Source organism: Anomalospiza imberbis, chromosome 8 (genome assembly GCF_031753505.1).
Source record: "Anomalospiza imberbis isolate Cuckoo-Finch-1a 21T00152 chromosome 8, ASM3175350v1, whole genome shotgun sequence".
Taxonomy (NCBI): domain Eukaryota; kingdom Metazoa; phylum Chordata; class Aves; order Passeriformes; family Viduidae; genus Anomalospiza; species Anomalospiza imberbis.
In genome coordinates this window covers 15,274,189-15,292,307 of record NC_089688.1, presented here as the reverse complement: position 1 = coordinate 15,292,307, position 18,119 = coordinate 15,274,189, and the positions used below count along the sequence as shown (strand labels likewise).

The window sequence follows — 18,119 nt, the reverse complement described above, 5'->3', positions numbered from 1 at the left end:
ACAGAGTATGAAGAGGACATCAATATCAAGAATATATAATTGCTTCTTAATATGCTGTGACACTCAATCCAGGTTTTAATTTCATGGCTGAAAGCTGACTTATAGCAGTGAACAGCTATTTAAAATATTATTTCTTTGATGAGTGGTTTGGTGCTTGTACTTCTTTGAATGTTTTTTCCTGCTGTGGTAGGACTATGTTATCTTCCTGTAACATTTATTATCAGAAGGAGGGTCAAAAATCAAAGGAAAAATTGATGGTTGGCTAAGGAAGGGCAAGGTACAGAGTCACCAACAGTAATCAACAACAAGGTCTCTGCAGAAGAGAGGTGTATGCTTCTTGTTCTTTATATTTGAAAAGATGTGTTAGGGATAAATTGTGAAGATAGAGCTTGTTTTTATATGTTCAGCAAGATTCATTGTTAACATAGAAAGCATTGAAAGACAGTATAAACTGGCAATAGGTATTAGGAAAAGCTAATTCTGACTGTTTTTTGTTTCTTGCAAGTGATGGAAATTATCTAATGTGTATTTGTGTAGAGTAAGTCGGAGCACAGAGATGGGCAGTGTTACAATATATGTGAAGAAAACTTGTTTTTTAGTCTTATTCTATATATTTCCATTTTTCCTTTCTTCCTTCTGGCCTCTTCCCTAAAGTTGAAACTGGTCATGTAACTTTTTCTAATCTATTATGCTTGTGCAAGAGTCACAGAAATGATTCAGATTACTTCAGTCATTGTAACATATGTCCACATGTATGTGGAGGTAGCTAGGAAACAGAGATCCTTCGCTGTGGTTTTGCTGATGCCGTATTGTCAGTGACTCTTGTCTCCATGGGGTTGCTCTTTAGAAGCCATGCTCATAGCTGGGCGTTTTTCAAATCTTTTCTGAGAGCCTTATTACAGTGATAGAGATGTGAATCAGTCCCACCAGGAGACTTGAGTCAACAAAGTGTAAAATGTTCTTGAAGTAGAAATCTGGTGGTGATGGCAGGGGTTGGAAGTATTGGTAGTTTTAAGGTTAGGTCAAGACTAAGCTGGTTTTTTTTTTTTTGTATTCAGTTTTTAACTCACTTTCACTCTTGTAACTTGTGTACTGTATTGTATCTTGCCCAGGATGGTGAATCAGCCTAACAAAACTGGGTTTAATGTGGCCTTCTTTAAAATAATATGGAAGTGATCACGCCTTAGATTCACTTTGAAAACTGTGTCTTATGCTTTTCTTGAACTGTTAAAACAAATGTTTCTGGCAGTAACTCAAAATGCATAAACGAAGAAAATGTTACCTGTGGTGTAAGAAGTTAAGAATCTGCACAGGCAGGAAGAGAGAGTGCCACATATTACAACCAGACTGGAGTGGATTCCAGTATTGCCATTTTGGTTGATTGGGACAAATGTGTGGGAGGCACTTGTTACAATGGCCTGTGAGCTTACGGATTAGTTGGCAGTTTATGACTTCTAGGACACGAGTTTCTTTTCTGGGATTTTCTACAGGAAAAAAAAAAAAAAAACCCACACGGTAATTTTTTATATCTGAAAAGAACCAAGTGTTCCATGAGTGCTTTTAGAAGACCTAGTCAAGCTGTCAATGAAACAAAAGCAAGGACATTTCCCTTTCTGAAGAGTGTTGTTAGCTCCAGAGTCTAGGTCTTTGTAAGAATAGCAAAACCTTGCTGCTTCCAGAAACTTACAGAACAGAAACATTAAAAGTAGTGTAAGCAATACTCTGAATTACTGGTGCTCTCCTTCTGTCCCATATTTTGGAAATAGTTTTGATTTTTGTGTTAAATTAGATATTTCCTTCGTGGCCATGTGGTTGACTTGGGTTGTGTATTTTTTTGTTGTTGTAGGTTTGGGGTTTTTTTTAAAATATCAGTCTCCTCAGAAGTTGAAATAAACAACTTTTTCTTTCTCTGGGACCAGTAAAAAAGGCAGTAGCACTTTTCTGAAGGAAAGTAATTTTGCTGTATGCCTTTCCTTTAGAAAGTGAACAAGAACTGATGAGATCAAACTTTTCCCTTTCAAAAGGGAGTTAACAGTGAATGCAGACTATAAAAAATGATGAATATGAAGTTTTCAGTGATTTGGGAGATTTGCTCATTGAAACGAGCTCTCATGAATCACTAGGCTTTTTTTAAAGCATGTCATAAAAACTTCACTGTGGTCTGATTTGTTTGGGTACTAAGTAATCTTGAAGCTATTGTAAAAATTTAGATATTCAGCACCCCTACATTATTCCTGTGTATTCTCCTCCCATCGGTTCATTACTGATCCTCACTGGTTCTCTGTGGTACACAACAGCCTTCTGGTGTAATTGTAGCTTTGCGACTCTGTTGACCAAAACTTCATGGTCAGCTGCCTTTATACAGAGGAATAGAAAATGATACAGAGTGGCTGCTTCTTGCTTTGCAGGAAACTTGTTGTTTATAGTAATGACCACTTGTCATAGGATTTTTTTCTCTAGCATCAGTCCTGCTTATTTGAGCTTTGTGTATTGTAACTGCTGAGTAGTAATATGGTGTTCAACACCATGTGCCATTATTATGTTTGGCTCAGTTTTGGTAATGTGTTACTACATACAAAGGAATATCCTCAGTGTTTTTATCCAGTGAAATGGCCTGTTATCTCCATTTCTCTTTATCTGGTATATGTATTATTTCTGTTATTCTCTATACCCAGGCCACCCTTTGTGTCATAAGACAGGATGAAATTCTCCCTTTCTCCATATCTCTTCAAGTGACCAGGTTCTAATTTACACAGAAATGTTTTTTGAGTGGAAACAAAATGAATGTTTGATACAAATAACTTGTACTAGGGAAGAGGGAAAAGGAACTCACTCAGTGACAACTGCCTTCCACCTTCTCAGAGGCCAATACTCTTGATCCTGGCTCATGGTATTTCACATCAGTGATGAGCGAGCATGCCACAAGCCTTATGTTCAGAGCAAGTTGTGCACCACAACAATGAAGCAGCCTTGTCCACAGCTTCAGCACTGCACTTGCTCTTAAGTCTCCCTCCTTGACCTTCTGCCAGTGTAGAGCAAGTATCAGCTTGTGCTGTGGTGGAGGTTGAACCTGTGCTGGCTGGCACATGGGCTAGCTGAAGATCTGAGGTGTGTACACCTTTCAGATGGAACACTGAGTTAGAACCATCTTGTTTGTGTAGCTTCTTTTTCCACAAAAGTGTAGGAGACTATCTCAAAACTTTTTCTCTCTAAGATACGCATTAAATCAGCTTACCTCTCAGTTTTGGTATTGTGGACAGAGCAACAAGCTACAGATATCACCTGCTCAGGCAGGAAATACTGATATTCACATGAGGGAGGGAAGGCTGAAAAGGGAATAGTAAAAGATCATCATGTTAGATCACTTACAGAGTAAATACTCACAACAGTAAGTCAGAAGTGGTTTACAAAGGACATGCTTGAGTTCTTATCCTATAGTGCTTTAGAAAAACAGCAGAAAAAGCATGAAAGATTCATGTTCTGCCCTGTAGTAATTCCTAGTTCAAACATTAGATCTGTCTGGGGATTTCTGTAGGTCTAACTTGTGAAAAGTGTCTTAGTGGTTATAGCTCAGGAGCTATCCTGTGGAATACTGCTACTCTACAGCTCTTCCTAGAGGAGTGACCTGTTTGCAGGAGCAGTGACCAGGAGCCAAGTTTCTCATGTGCAATCCAATAAGCAGGGGCGGGAAGAAGAGAACACAGCCCTCCTTCGCTGTCAGAAAGCCCTGCCCAGATGTTCCAAGATGTGCAGGTAGAGGAGTCCTCTCGATGTGTTCTTCCTTGCCTATACTCCCACCTTTGCAGGAGGCACTCTCTTGCTTTGCTGTTTGTACAGAGCAGGAGGTGGCTGAGGGTAGGTCTGTCATTCCAGTGTGGTCGCACTGATTGCCTTCCTGGGCAGTAAGAGGTTAACCTTTCAGGGAACTTGGGAAGGGAGCGGGTCCCAAAGTCCAGACTTCCTGGCCACATGGCTGCTCAGGTTAGACTGTTTTGCAGAACTAAGTCAAAGGTAGTGTGGGAAACCAGAATTTTTAGAGATTACACGTTATAAACATGATAGTAGGAGAGTAATCGTGTTTAAAACCACTGCGGGCTGATGAAAATTTGTCATGCTCTTCTAAGGTGTTGCAAATGACATGTTAGCTTTCAAGAGCAAATTACCTTTAAATATTTAAGAGGAGATCTTTTTCTAAACAAAAGCCCTATCTTTGCCTTTATACAGTTTAGAGAATAAAAATGTAAAACTTTATTTATTTCCTTTCATAAAAGTTTAAAATCTAATTTCAGAGTAAGTGTTAGTAATCTTAGTATTGACATTTGTCATGTTTACTAGCTGTAGGAGGTTAAATGTAGTTTTTGTTTTGTGCTAGCTTTCTTTTGTAAGTAATTAAATCTCTCTATTATGATAAATGTATTTTCCCTTTATTAAATGTATGAAATAATTTCTTCATGTGGCTTTGCTGTACAACTGTGATGCTGAAATAATTCTTTGCCATCATATTTTTGGTAATGTGAAGAACCAACCTTAGCATTGTTTGGCATGTGCTAATCAGAGTGTAGGCAGACCAGCTTGGGGCTTTGATACCTGATTGAGTTAAGCTACAGATTCCTAGTCAGGCTTTGCTACTGGTGGCTGTTGCACCTGTTTACTCTGTGTTAAGATTTACTTTGTATCTGTAACACACAAGTTCATCATAGAGTTTGGAGAAAAATGTGGGGCAACATTAGTTATTTAATTTATTTTTACTTTGCATTTTTATATAAACTGATATTTTTAATGAATAATTTAACTGCCCTAAACATGTTTCTTTAGTGTTAGTGTAGGTAGTCTTAGCTGAAGAGGCTAACAGTGACATGGAGTGTCCAAAGAAGTACAAGCAATGCAAAATATTCTTATGTGAAACATACCATGAAGGAATCTCCTGACCCTGAAGTAATCTTGATTCTCCACAAATGAAAGGCACTGTGGGTTATCTGCCTGCTTGCTGTTGTAAAATTTGCCTGTTTGGTTTGGGGTCTTACAATAACAGTTTTGCTTTTCTTGTTATAAAGATAGTCAGTCTCTTTATACAGTTAGTTGGGGGAGTTGGGAATCTGTCCATTGAACAAGATTTCTTGCAAAAGTTTGCTAAGAAATGTCTCTCCTGTCTCTGACACTCTGTTTCAGGTCTTACACTTTGGTAAAACTCCTTTAGTGCCATCTTTGCCTGTAATTATTTTCCATTTTGAACATCTTTCCTGGGTGAAAATTTTGCTTTTGCAATATCTTTGTTTTCTGAAATGTGTGTACATAGCAAGGACTTTAAATCATCTATTGCTAAAAAAAAAAGTGTATAGCCCCCTATGCTGGTCCTGTCTTAGATTCTATCAAACGCTTCAAGCAGCTGCCTTTGTGGATGGTGAAGCTTGCTGCTTGTAATGAGGAAGCATGATCAAGTAAACTAACACAGAGGTGACAGCTGAGCTTGTTCAGTGTTATTGAAGTGTTATATTAAGGGATCACTCATCTATATAATGAAATCTATTTTCTGTTGGTCTGATTCTGTGAAGTAGAAGTAGTTTGAAAGCTTTCTCAGGAAGCTTGATAGTAATCTGCTGTGGAATGGCAAATGATGGTATTTCTATCTAAGATGATGATCACAGGTCTAACCAGGATGAAATGCTAACTAAATTGATTAGAAATCATAGTTTCTGAAAATACTGTTTTAAATAGCTCTTGTAAAGCATTTATCTGACTTGCTGTGCAAGAGTAAGTTACCATTATTTTTTTAGCTTCCCAAGTATCTTATGATCTCTCACTCTACTTTTCACAGAAGGAAAGCTGACCAGTTTGGTTTTATATCTGCTTAAAGTCATTTTTCCCCCCCTTTTTACAGGTGAGGTTAGGTTGGGGATGTGAATACAATGAGTGTAAACCAGCAAGCTCACACGGGGCCTCCTTACGGGCAACCTCAGCCTGGATATCAGGGATACCAGCAGCCTGCCTACGGAGGACAGTCATTGCCAGGGGTTCCTCAGGCGCAGTATGGAGCTTATAATGGGCCGATGCCAGGATACCAACAGCCAGTCCCTCCACAAGGTACTGCTTGGTCAATACTTAATGACTGATAACCTGTGAATTATGGCGTGCGTGGAATTTTTGCTGTATGCTTATACTATGTCCTATTGCTCTATACAATATCCTATTGTAAATCTACTTTTTTTTTTTTTTTTTTTTTTTGTGATAGTGATTATCTTTTTTTCTCTATGTAATTTGCAGGATGCTAAAAATCATGTTGTCCCATATTCTGAGGTTATTGTGCTGTCTTTTGTCCAGTTTAGTAGGGCTTACTGTTCTTTTGGTAGGTCATAAAATTAACATGTTGAGAAACAGCCTGCTTGTTTCTCTATGTCCATGTCCCTGTGTTACTAAAGCACCTGATTAGAAGAGTCATCCTGATGAGGTTATGTTGAGAGGCATCAGGCACTGTAACAGATTTATAATTGAGACTGCCTTACATTATTATATAGAAAGAGCTGCACTCCATCCTGAAAGATTGACATACAACTCTACATAGCGTATTTCAAGCTATTTTCTCTAATGTCTTTAAATTCAATAAAAAGTTTGTGGACATGGGGCAAGCTAATGTATTCTAGAATTTCAGTGATTCTGCAGGATCCTATCCCTTGCTATTTTTGTCTGTTAAAAAAATATTAAAGTAATTCAACTTTTGTTTTCCTGTTTTCAAAAGAAAGTCTTATTTTAATAAAGAACTTTGTGAGTCTTGGTTTTCATTTATGTTAATTGCTTTGGGAAATCAATAATGACTTTAACATTTGAAATATAGAGGAGAAAATACTATTGTTTTTAATGCAAGTATGTCTACCTTTTCAGATCACAGGGATGAATTCAGTTTTGCTAAAATTAGCACAACGTGAACTTAAAAATACTTGTTTAGGTTTCAGATGGGTGTTCTAAGGTAATTAGGACTGTGCTAGTCATACTAATCGTCTCTGTACTCTTCCCCCCTGCAAGTACATCTTCAGTCTTTTGCAACTTCTTGAATTTTGACCCAGGCTCAATAAGAAGGAAAGAACAGTCAAAGTGCCTCTAGTTGTCTTGAAACTAACAGAAGTGGGAGACTGAAATTTGGGTGCTGAATAATTGCACTGTTGGATTTTTGCCTAGAGTTAGTAGAGTAGCATAGTAAAAGAGTTGAGTGTGGTGTGGTAAAGAATAGGTTGTTCAGCTGCTCCATCTTCCTTTTCTTTCCTTAATCCTCTTCCTCCCATGCTCTCAAAAAATCTCTTCTAACAGCACTTTCATTCGGAGAGTTTTGAACTAATTTCACAAGGGTTTTGAATTCCTGTGAAAGCAATGAAAATCATCTCTGAGCGAAGGAAAGAAATGCTGCTTCCTGGGAGAGCAGAGGCAGAGCTTGGCAATGAGTGCTCTGTCTGATTGCTCGCTGTAGCCAGCGACTAAATTGTGTTTTCTGCCCAGCGAAAGAATGGGGAGAAATTGGACTTGCTTTAGTGAGAGAGAGAGAAGGGGGTTCAAGAACAAAAATTACCAAAAGTTGAATCAGTGCAGCTATTTATAGAAAAGAGGCTTTAGCTGTAAACAGTGTGAAAAGAAACTGATGAGCATCTTCTATCAGATGCTTCAAGAATTTTCAGACTTCACAAGCCTGAAAAGCATTGCTTTTTAAGGGAATTAACTTTTTTCTTATAGATTATTTCTAGTTTGCCTTTTTTCATTTTGAGACAGCTCAGTAAGGACATACCTAGATACCTCGATAACATTCATATCAACTTGTGCAGATTAAAAATGCAGATTTTGTGCCAGTAATGATTAAAAGGTGGTGTGACAATGAGGGCAAGAAGGTGGTCTCATCTGAACAACAAAACTGTGTTGCACTACGCAAGTAGTATCTCATGTACTTTATTATTATTATCAGGCAAAGGCCATCCACAGTCTGGGGATTTTTTCCATCTTTTTTTCTGTGACCATCATTCCTGGACTTAGCAGGCTGTATTAAGGAAATCTCAGTTGTCAGGCTGTGCATTTTGGACCTGCTGTTTAGGATTCCTGTCTTTAGAAGAAAGAGATGTAAAAGAAAAAGATCTTTAGAAGAAAGAGATGTTACACAACAGCCAGAGGTTGATGTGTCAGTGGCTGCTGAGTATGAAATCCCTGTGGAAGAGGGAGTCAAACAACACATTATCAGAGACAGCAGACAGGTTATAGTAAAAACAGTGACAGTTATCCTTTCCACCACCACCTCCAACACATTATGTTTACTGCAAGTCTTTGAGGCAAGACCTATTGTGGCTGCATAATAGAGAGGAGAGAGAATTATTTTCAGAGGCAGGAATTTAGGAAACACTGAGGGGTAAAGGGAAAACTGCCAATGTTATTCTGTAATTTCAAAGTAATTGCCTTATGGATTTATTTTTAAAATAACAGGAAAAATTACTGGGGGACTGAGTGGAGAAATGTTGGGAGCCAGTACCATCCTTAGTCAGGGAGTGTTTTGCATCTGATTTATGTGACAAACCCTTACTCTAACTAAGTGGAATCATGGGAATGCTATGGCAGTAGTGACAGTCTTTTTGAGGACCAGAAGTGGAGTGCTGTGTTGCTAGCTGAAAGTAGCTGCTTCTTGCTACAAGAATATTGAAATAACCAGGAAAATTTTGCCCCAGTCCTTTTGTCAGTCTATTGGTTTCCTTCAGAATAGGTCATGCAGTTGGAAGTGCAAACACAATTATCTGAGTACCAGTAACCATTAGGCTGTAGATCATTTTACATAGGCTTACTTTATGAAAATGTTAACACTTGTATTATGTACAGACTACATTTGTAGTATGTTGTGCATGGTAGAAGAGAGGGAGCATAGCTTAAAGAACAAGGTGGTAGATGACACAAATTTTGTGTATGAGATGTTTTCTGGAGACTGTTCTCAGCATTGGAAAGGCTGTCTCTCAGTGCTTTCTCTCAGGCTTGATTTACTGGTGTATTCTGTCTTTCAGGTTACTTTCCTTCCTTGGGGTTTCCTTCGAAGGGCTCTCCTGTATCTCTCAACTCTGACACTTCTTCTCTTGCACCTAATTTTATAGGTAAACGGTGTCCTTTCTGTGGGGGTGTTTGTGCTGTGTCGCTTCTTCTGTGCCAAGTTCCTATTTAATATGGATACTTATCTCAAAGGTTGGGTACCTGGTTGTTGAGGCAGAGGTGGGTGGGACATTTCCCAATCTATTTGCAGGCAGCATTCCAGAAGCATAAATAGGATATGAAGAAATAACCCTAGTAGAAATCCCTTATGCATGCAGATTCATAGATAAAACTTGACTTATGACTAATGTTTTCTGAAGTCTGATTTTATAACCTGAATTGGCCCATTCAGGTTCTGTCAGGTGCAATACTTAGTTTAAAAGAACTCAGTCTCACCCTTGAGAAGGAAGGTGAGGTTTGAAATTATAGCATTGCAAAGAAGTGAAAAATCTCTGCAAACTACCAGGAGATTGTTACTGGAAGTCATAAGATTTGTGTAGCTTGTGCTTTCGTTTAAAGGGAAAAAACAAGTCTTTAACTTCCTTGGCTATACTTAGAATCCAAGTGTATGTTAGGAATAATTCTTTTTCCCAAAGCTGTGACTTGAAGAAGGAAATATTTTTTTGCAACTAGCAATCAAAATGTAAGAATTAGAAATGCTGCAAGAAACCATATTGTACTTTCCCTTTTTTTGAACCGTTGAAGTGCCTCTAGCTGTCTTGAAACTAACAGAAGTGGGACACTGAAATTTGGGTGCTGAATAATTGCACTGTTGGGTTTTTGTATTTAGGAAGAGCTATTTCTGGAGGTGTCTATTTGTTTAGAAGATTAGGGTGTAAGAAGACAACGATACAGGCTCAGGGCTTGGAGGAAAATCATAGCCATTTTCCATTTTGCTGTAATGAGTAAGAACATTACAAAGATGTTGAGGATTTGTCAAGAATAATGAATAATAGTGGCTAATGAATAATAGTGGCTAATAAACCACTAAATACCTATATCTGTTCTAGTTATTTCTTTTTCAGTGACTGTGTGAGCCATCTGCAGTAGGGGTGACAGAAGTATATTTGTGATGAGAACTCAAAAAAAAAAAACTTACAAAGCTTTTTCTGATGTAAACAGATATTTGTCAAATAGCATGCCTGTTAAATTTGGGGTTGAATTTACCTTAATGTATATTTAAAAAGTATGTAGGGTCCCTCCAGAATTTGGATTAAATATAAATATGCCTTCAAAGACAAAAGATAAGAAGGCCAAACAGTTAACATGTACTATCAAAGGAAATACATTGGAAAAGAGATGCGAGGTATCACAGAAGAAATTCAAAAGAAATAACATACAATTAGTTGGAGATCAGGAAATGCTTACCCAGAGGAACAGTAAGATGAAGGTGCTTAACAGCAGTTTAGAAAAGATGAGATGAATGAGATAAAAGTATATAAAAATGTAAATGTCTCTAGGAGTAATTAAATCCTGTCTCAAAATGAAGAACAGGAGGATGTTTAGTAAGAAAGAAAGAAACACAAGAAATGATCAGTTATTCATACAAGGTCTAGTTAATTCCTTAATTGACTTTACAACCCCAGGTTTGTTAAGAATTGGATGCAGTAGATAAGATAAAATATATGAGTTGAAACCTCATGCTTTAGGATATAAATGATATTGTAGAATTGAGAAATGGCTCCCCTTATTTCCTATTTTGTAATGTTTCCTCACAAGAAGGTTTTCAGAATCCCTTTGAAACTTGTCATGCCAGTCACTGTCAGAGGGACACAACAATGTGTATGTGTGGGCCTGGTCTCATGGGCAGTTTGTCATCTGTACTTAATGATACCCTACATATGAAATAGGTTCCCTTGTGGTTAACAGGCATGGTCATACAGTTGTTATAATGACCAGCATTGTTAATACAGTATTATTAAAAATACAGTATTATTAAAAGAGAAGTTTATATTCTCTTTTTTGGAAGTAAAAACTGCAGTTGGTCTGCTGGTATTGTATCTAACGTTTTGTGGTCTATGGAAACACTGGTTTCTGAGGCAAATATATTTGGGCTATGACTGAACCAGCTCAGTCTGAAAGATGGGAAAGTATTTGTGTTAGCCTCCAAGCTTGAGAGGCTGGAAAAAATGGTCTGTGTGGCCCGCATTATGCTATATATAAATGCAGTAAGGCATGTAGTTTTTGAAAATGGAATCTGCTTGCATAGCCTCCTTACCTTTGATGTAGGGAAAACTGACCTCTGATGAACATTAGATTCCACTGAATACTCTTGGTTTAGGTAAAAATAATTGGACTTGGAGGGGAAAGGATTCAGTACCTTACTGACAAGATAATTTTTTTTTCTTCATAAAAGATGAAGTTGTCTTTTGAAGACCTTCCACAGCACACACTTTCTGCTTCATCTGTGCGGAGATGGTAACTAGTGACACTGGCTAAAAATACTTGTGCATAAATTATTTGTTGTTCATGGAGTATTGTTATAGCAATTCTGCACTTGAATTTTTCATGGTAGTTGGTTCAAGCCCTTGTTTCTATAATTTGTGATATTTTAATTTTTTTTCTTATGTTTGTAGGTTCATTAAGAGCCCCGCCAACATCTGGAGCTCCCCCTCCAGCCTCTGGAGCATCTCATCCTTCTGGCCACTTGGCATACAGTCAGTTTGAACATGGAGATGTGCAGAATGGAATTCCAGCCTCAGCAGCTCCAATGCAGAGGTGCATATGAGAAGAGCGAATTTTAACCAAATCCCACCTTGGTAGACTCATGCTAGGTCTAGACTTTTTAGATCTAAATCAAACTAAGTACTTGGGGGTTTTGTAGAATATTGACTTTATTTTATTGTTATTGTTTTGGAGCAATGTTTTGCCACAGGGGTATTCATTAGACAGTGATATATCTGGGGATTAAAAACTTGTGAAAGAATGTGAGCAGATGTCAGTGACTGATGAAAACCTCTTCTCCTCCTAAGACATTCTGTGCGGTTTTCATTTTCCCCTAAAAATATCAGTTGCATCCACACAACTGTAGTATTTGTTCCTCAGCAGTGTGAAATGATCTGTGGAGCATGTGGCAGTCTTTACTGAATAATTTCTTAGTATTGATTCTGGACCCTCTTCTGTCCCTTATGGATCCCTTATGGAGTTACTGTCATCTAAGGCTCTTCAACATCTTTTCCAGAAAGATACTGCCATTACCTCTGTAGTGAAAGTGGCAATAGTCCTGGAGAGTTCAAATGCTTTGAGTGGCAGAACATTCTTACATAGCTGTGCAGGCCTTACTGTTGCTCACCCTATAGACTCTATGCAGCATTTCTGATTTGTTGTGGTAACTGAAACAGAATTAATAAAAATACAGAATTTGTACTTTAAGAGCTAATAGATTTTTTTTGTTTGGTGAAAGGGATTCAGATATATGCAGAATATGTAAATTTTTTTCCAAAACTGAGCTACAGTGTTTCATGTAAATATCTGAGACCCAGATAGTGTTTATGTGCTAGAACAATTTTTAAAGGCACAGGGAATTGTAATTTCTTCTATAATGAGGAATCAGCTCAGTTTGTCATCTTCCCTCTCAGGCCACCTGCTTCTCAGCCGTTTCTGCCAGGCTCAGCACCCACGCCTGTCAGCCAGATATCTACGTTCCAGCAATATGGGCCCCCCCCAGCCAGCGTGCAGCAGCTCAGGAATCACATGGCAGGGATGACAATTGGCTGTACTGCAGCCTCTGCTCCTCCCCCAGCTGGACTGGGCTATGGTAAGGTTTCCTGGCTACTGAAGTAGGCTATTGATTTTCATTTTTGCTAGTAAAAGATTTTTTTCTTGTCAGTGATTCATTACCATACGTTTATGGGAATTCTCTGGGTGTTGACATCTGCCATAGTAAAGAGTAGTTTTCTTAACTAATAAGGTCACAATTGGGGAAAACAGGACTCAGACTATTGTAGGGAGCAGTGCTGGCCCTGCTGGACATGAATAACAAAGGAGAGTAATAACATTGGTCCTTGACTAGGTGAATCTTGTGAAACACAGAACAGTCTACCCCTAAGTCACCTGTTGGAGAGTCTGCATGTCTTGCCACTGTTGTACAGCAGCCCAGTCAAAAATAAAAAGGACAAAGGGCCCCAAAAATGTAAATCACAAAGGGCTGAAAATACTCTGAATGATTGTGTGTAGGGTTCTGCTAGAAGTCAAGAAGACACTTACTTAAACAGTAGAAACTGAATTAACTGTAGAAACTGCGTTGAGATACTTTGTTCTATGGTAATAGTTCTATAGACTCATTGCTGTAGATTAGGGGGCTTTTAAAATGGAAGACTAGTGTTTTGTCTCATTATGTGTAAACTGGTCTGACTATTTAAAAATTGTTTTGCTAAAGTACTTTTTAACAAGCATCTTGTAAGACAGATTTTATAGGAAAATTAGGAGCAGGTAGGGGATACAGATTTCCTTGGCCTTTTGGCAGCATGTTTGTCAAAAATTATTCTTAGAAATAGTAAAGCACTACATACAAATGGTGCTAGTTTCATGCTATTAAAACCACAAAGCCCAAAACCATTCTTGATCTACAGGCTCCAACTGAGTGTGGAGTTTAAGACAGAAACTTAGTTCAAAAAAAATCTATGGATAGACTTGTGGTGGTTAATGTTTTGCATATTCCTGGCTTTGCCCTTTTTTTTCTGTCCTGAATCCTGAAATGTATTCTGATTATGTAAAATAAGTAGCTTAGACTTTTAGAGAGAAGACAATGAAAAAACTGTCGATCCACTGAAGGGATTTCAGCTCTCTGATCAATCTAGGAGAATGGTCATTTAGGATTTGTCTCTTCTAGTACTAGTAAGTTGATCTGAAGATGAGAAAGTGGTAGATTTACTCAGATGATCTGGAGCAAATGGGTTTTTCTTGCATCTTAATTGTCTTGAGGATAGAAGAAAATGATGTTATATCTTTTTTTTCTTACCGGGTCCCCCAGCATCGGTTCCTCCAGTCTCAGGAAGCTTTAGTACAACAGGATCTGGTCTCTACACACCTTACAGTGCGAGCCAAGGACCCCCACTTACCAGTGTGTCTCAGGGTCTTCCTTTGGCACAGCTTCCGTTTCCTGGTCAGACAATATCAACTCAGCGCCTGCCTACTCAAGTTCCTGGTTTTACCCCACCTCCTCCTTCTACAGGGGTTGGACCTTCCTCTTACCCGCCTACCACAGGTGCTCCAAGGCCACCTGCCATGCCAGGCCCGCCACTGCCTGGGCAGACAGTTGCTGGACCACCATCATCCCAGCCTAATCATGTATCCTCACCACCACCTCCATCAACTATGGCAGGGCTGCACCCTGGGCCTCCCATGAGTGGTCTCCATGGACCACCTCCTCCCACTCATCCTCCTCAGCCAGGATACCAAATGCAGCAGAATGGTGAGTACTCCTAGTACAGGAATTTTAAGTATTCTCTGTATGCTGCAAACTGAGAACTAGATGCCACATTGTCAGCTGTGGGCTCCTGGCTGAGTCCCTCTTGTTTCCCTGTGCTCATGTCTGAGATAATATCACGTGTCATTCTAAGATACTTTATAATACTGGTTTTAATCAGATTAATGTAACTAAAAGAATTCTAGCTTACTTGGCAAAAAAAGTGTTTAGCAATTAGTTCCATAATACTGCCAGAATTTGTGATCAGAATTTTATTATGTACTCCAATTTGATGTCTGCAACTTCACCTGTTTGAAAATAGACATCGGAAATACTGAAAAGCCTTATTTTATATTTTTTTAATTTGTGGCCACTGTGCATATGCAATGTGTATGAAAGGAGTTGTTAAACATGGAAAAATGAGTTGCTGTGTGTTCTCCTTTAATTTGCATAGCCATATTTTTCTCCCTTGTAGAAGCTTGCACATCTTAAATGTACTTAAAAGTAAAACCAGTTAAGCTTTCTGAATTAAAACCAGTTTTGGCTGTTTTTTAATCAGTAACACTTAGAGATAGCTGGGATAAAGTAATCATGTGCAAATGTTAGGACTGAGAATCCCATTCTCTATGCAGCTTTGCACAGCTGGACAGGTAAATTACTTAAAAATATCTGTTCAAATTTCTATGAACTGTAAAAATACTAATGAGTTAAATCATGCTGTTACTAAGTGACTGGAATTGTCTAAAATAATATTAAATAGCTTCAGGTAGTTACAAAACAAAAGAGAAAATCACACATTAGCCTATTACTGTAATTTCAAACAAGCAAAAACTGCCCAAGGGAACTGCTTGCATATCTTTAATTTGAAGAGTTAGGGATCGTCCACTAGCTTATTTGGCTGTTCTGTGTGCACTTTCCATTAGATAGTTCTGCAGGTAAATAGTCATAGTGCATGATCTTAATGTGCATTGTAATCAACAACTACAAACTCTAAAACTACTTAGCAGTAGTGTCCTGGTTTGGGATGAGGTAGAGCTAATAGAGTTTCGACTAAAATCCTCTGTTTCCTTAAGTCTAGTTTTGTGGACTGTATCAATCAGTTTCAGTTTATTGGATTGTTGACAGAGATGTACCAGTCTAAGCTGAAACACTGTGATAAATATGTTTAATTGTAATTAACTGAAAAACACCTGACTTTAATTTTCTTGAGGTTTTTTTTTTAATAATGGCAGAAAATAGGGGAAGTGCCAAATGAAGAAATGCCTAGTATTAAGCCACTGTTTGATTTTTATGTTCTTTTCTTGTTAAGGTTCCTTTGGACAGATGAGGGGTCCCCAGCCAAACTATGGAGGAGCCTATCCAGGAGCACCAAATTATGGAAGTCCGCCTGGACCACCACCTCCACCAAAACGCTTGGATCCAGATTCCATTCCTAGCCCTGTAAGCTTACTTGTTCTTACCAGTGTCAACTCTTCTGTAGTGTCTTTGCATAAAACAACTGACAAAGACCTAAGCTGAAAACAGGTTTCTCATTCCAAGGAACATCAGTTTGTTTTTCTGCTTATGTTTCTCTCTTCTATCTAGCTTCAGTCTTCTGTGATGAATAAGCCCAGAGGCAGTATTTTTCTTGGTGACTAAAGAAAGGCACTGCATATGGAAATCACTGCTCTAATTCCTCAGGTCTTTTTCTGTACTGTTATCTTTTGAGAATCCTTGAGGGCTTTGATTAAACTTGTTTCTCCATTTCTGGATTCTTGCATAATGACTTTCCAAGGTGAACTAATTTCAGATTTTGAGGTGACAGTCTGTGAACTGTGTGATCTATGTTTAAAGTATGGTTAGTAGGAGGTGATTGTAGTGCTTTTCCTATAATCTGTCGAAAAGCTGGTTTGTGTTTTTTTGGGTCATGAAGTCATGGTGCTGCATCAGTCAAATATGGACAGCTTCTCAAACTGGGATTGTCTTTCAGAGTGGAGGTTCTGAGACAGGATAAGCAGTTAGATGTAATGGTTAGCAATGTTGAGTAATATTAAGCCTGGTGGTATTATTGCCACTAGTCTACTGTGCTGTTCCTTCCACTGCTCTTGATGCTGTTTCTGTACCTCAAATCCATGAAATAATGTAGTCTTGAGTTAGATTGGAACTGATTGTGTTCAGAAGGTACTTCCATTTAGAAAAGATTACCTCTTTAGATTCCAGGTTTACGTAAAGCTTACTACTGGATTTTTTTGCATAGAATATAAGTATTTAATTGCTTGTCCGCCTCTCTTTTCTTCCACTAAATAAAATCTCAAATGGCTTGTGTCAATTGCCTTCATGTTAGCATGTTCTTAAAGCATAAATCCTCAATTTCTAACCAAAATTAGCAGGTGAGCCACTGCCTCCATTAGCAAGGTGTTCAGAGCCAAGCCCAATATCCTGGCAAGACTGGTTTTAGGATCAGTGTATGCTGCAGAAGCTGATGTGTCCTGTTGCATGAACCAATATCTAAATGTATCTAATTCCAGTGCTACAGGTTTGGGTAGAGAGAAGTAACACTATTTCTTATTGGTTTATTATTCTCTTTTTTTTTCCTTTTTTTGGGCACTCTTACTTATTTAAAAAAAAAAAAAAAAAGCAACTTAATGAGCTGCCACCCCAGCAGAAACCCAGGCACAGAATAGACCCAGATGCAATTCCTAGTCCAGTAAGTGCTGTATATATGTCAACTGTAGTCTGTGTGTTGGTGACCATCTGTGCATGCCTGAAACCTGAACTTCACCTTGCTAACCCTCCATCATTAATCTTTTACCCTTTCCTTGCTGTCGTCTGCTTGCCTTATCAAAATGAGTAACATTACACCACATGAGGCTGTTAAAATCTACTGTGATGAATGGTGAGGCAATAGAAAGCAGTGTTTCAGAAACAGATCATGAAGAATGTCTCCCCTTCACATTGTCTGATCTTTAGGATACTGCCTTCACCAGATTCCAGCTGGCATTTTCAGTGTAAGCCAGTTGTGTAATTGCCCATACAACGTGTGTCTCATGTCAGCATGCACGCAGCATGAGCTGTTGTAGCCATGTTTTCTACTGTGTTTTGATCAGAATTTGATTACTGTTCTTGTTGATATACCAGTCCTGGACCAGTGCTCTGGAGTTCTAAAATTGCAGATAAACTAGAGTTTTTTTAATATTAATTCCTGATACAAATCTTCTCGTATGAGGCATGGGGAGCTATAAACATTCTCTCATAATCTGTGCACATGCATAACCATTAAATTTTGAATTTGAAAATTTAATGTTATGTTGGAGAATCTTATCTAAAGAAAGAAAAAAGCAGCTACCTTTTGGATTGGAGGCAAATAAAACTTTTGGGGTTTTGTTACCATGTGTCACTTCTTCCTCATGTAGTCAAAGTTCATAATTTAACAGGTACCAGCGGTGAGATCACCAACGTCAGTCAGCCTGTAGACTTATGAAATGGGGCTAGATTTATTCTAGAGTAGTCACTGAAGCTATGGGAGGCTCTCTGCTTGCAATCTATAGTGAGAGGGTGGAGGTTCTGCCGTACAAACATCTTCATTTCAGAATTTACTCTAGGCAAAGGCAGGTGTGTTTGATGGCAAAATAAGAGCAGAAGAATGACTGCTAGCTTTAATTCTTGCATTTGGTCACCACTAAGGAAATGCAGT

At 38.4% G+C, this 18,119-nt stretch overlaps 1 protein-coding gene across 6 annotated transcripts in view; it reads left to right on the top strand.

Moving 5' to 3' along the window:
* Positions 1-18,119, top strand: part of SEC24C (SEC24 homolog C, COPII coat complex component) — a 332,064-nt gene that overhangs the window by 295,185 nt on the left and 18,760 nt on the right. For 2 of the 6 annotated variants that reach the window (XM_068198485.1, XM_068198484.1), the window contains exons 2-8: positions 5,879-6,081; positions 9,018-9,104; positions 11,616-11,757; positions 12,618-12,796; positions 14,012-14,452; positions 15,756-15,886; positions 17,064-17,132. In XM_068198485.1, the coding sequence (XP_068054586.1) occupies positions 5,907-6,081; positions 9,018-9,104; positions 11,616-11,757; positions 12,618-12,796; positions 14,012-14,452; positions 15,756-15,886; positions 17,064-17,132 (1,224 nt within the window). In that variant the 5' untranslated portion in view covers positions 5,879-5,906. The remainder of the gene's footprint in view (positions 1-5,878; positions 6,082-9,017; positions 9,105-11,615; positions 11,758-12,617; positions 12,797-14,011; positions 14,453-15,755; positions 15,887-17,063; positions 17,133-18,119) is intronic. The other 4 variants (XM_068198489.1, XM_068198488.1, XM_068198487.1 and 1 more) reach the window with 4 other exon arrangements.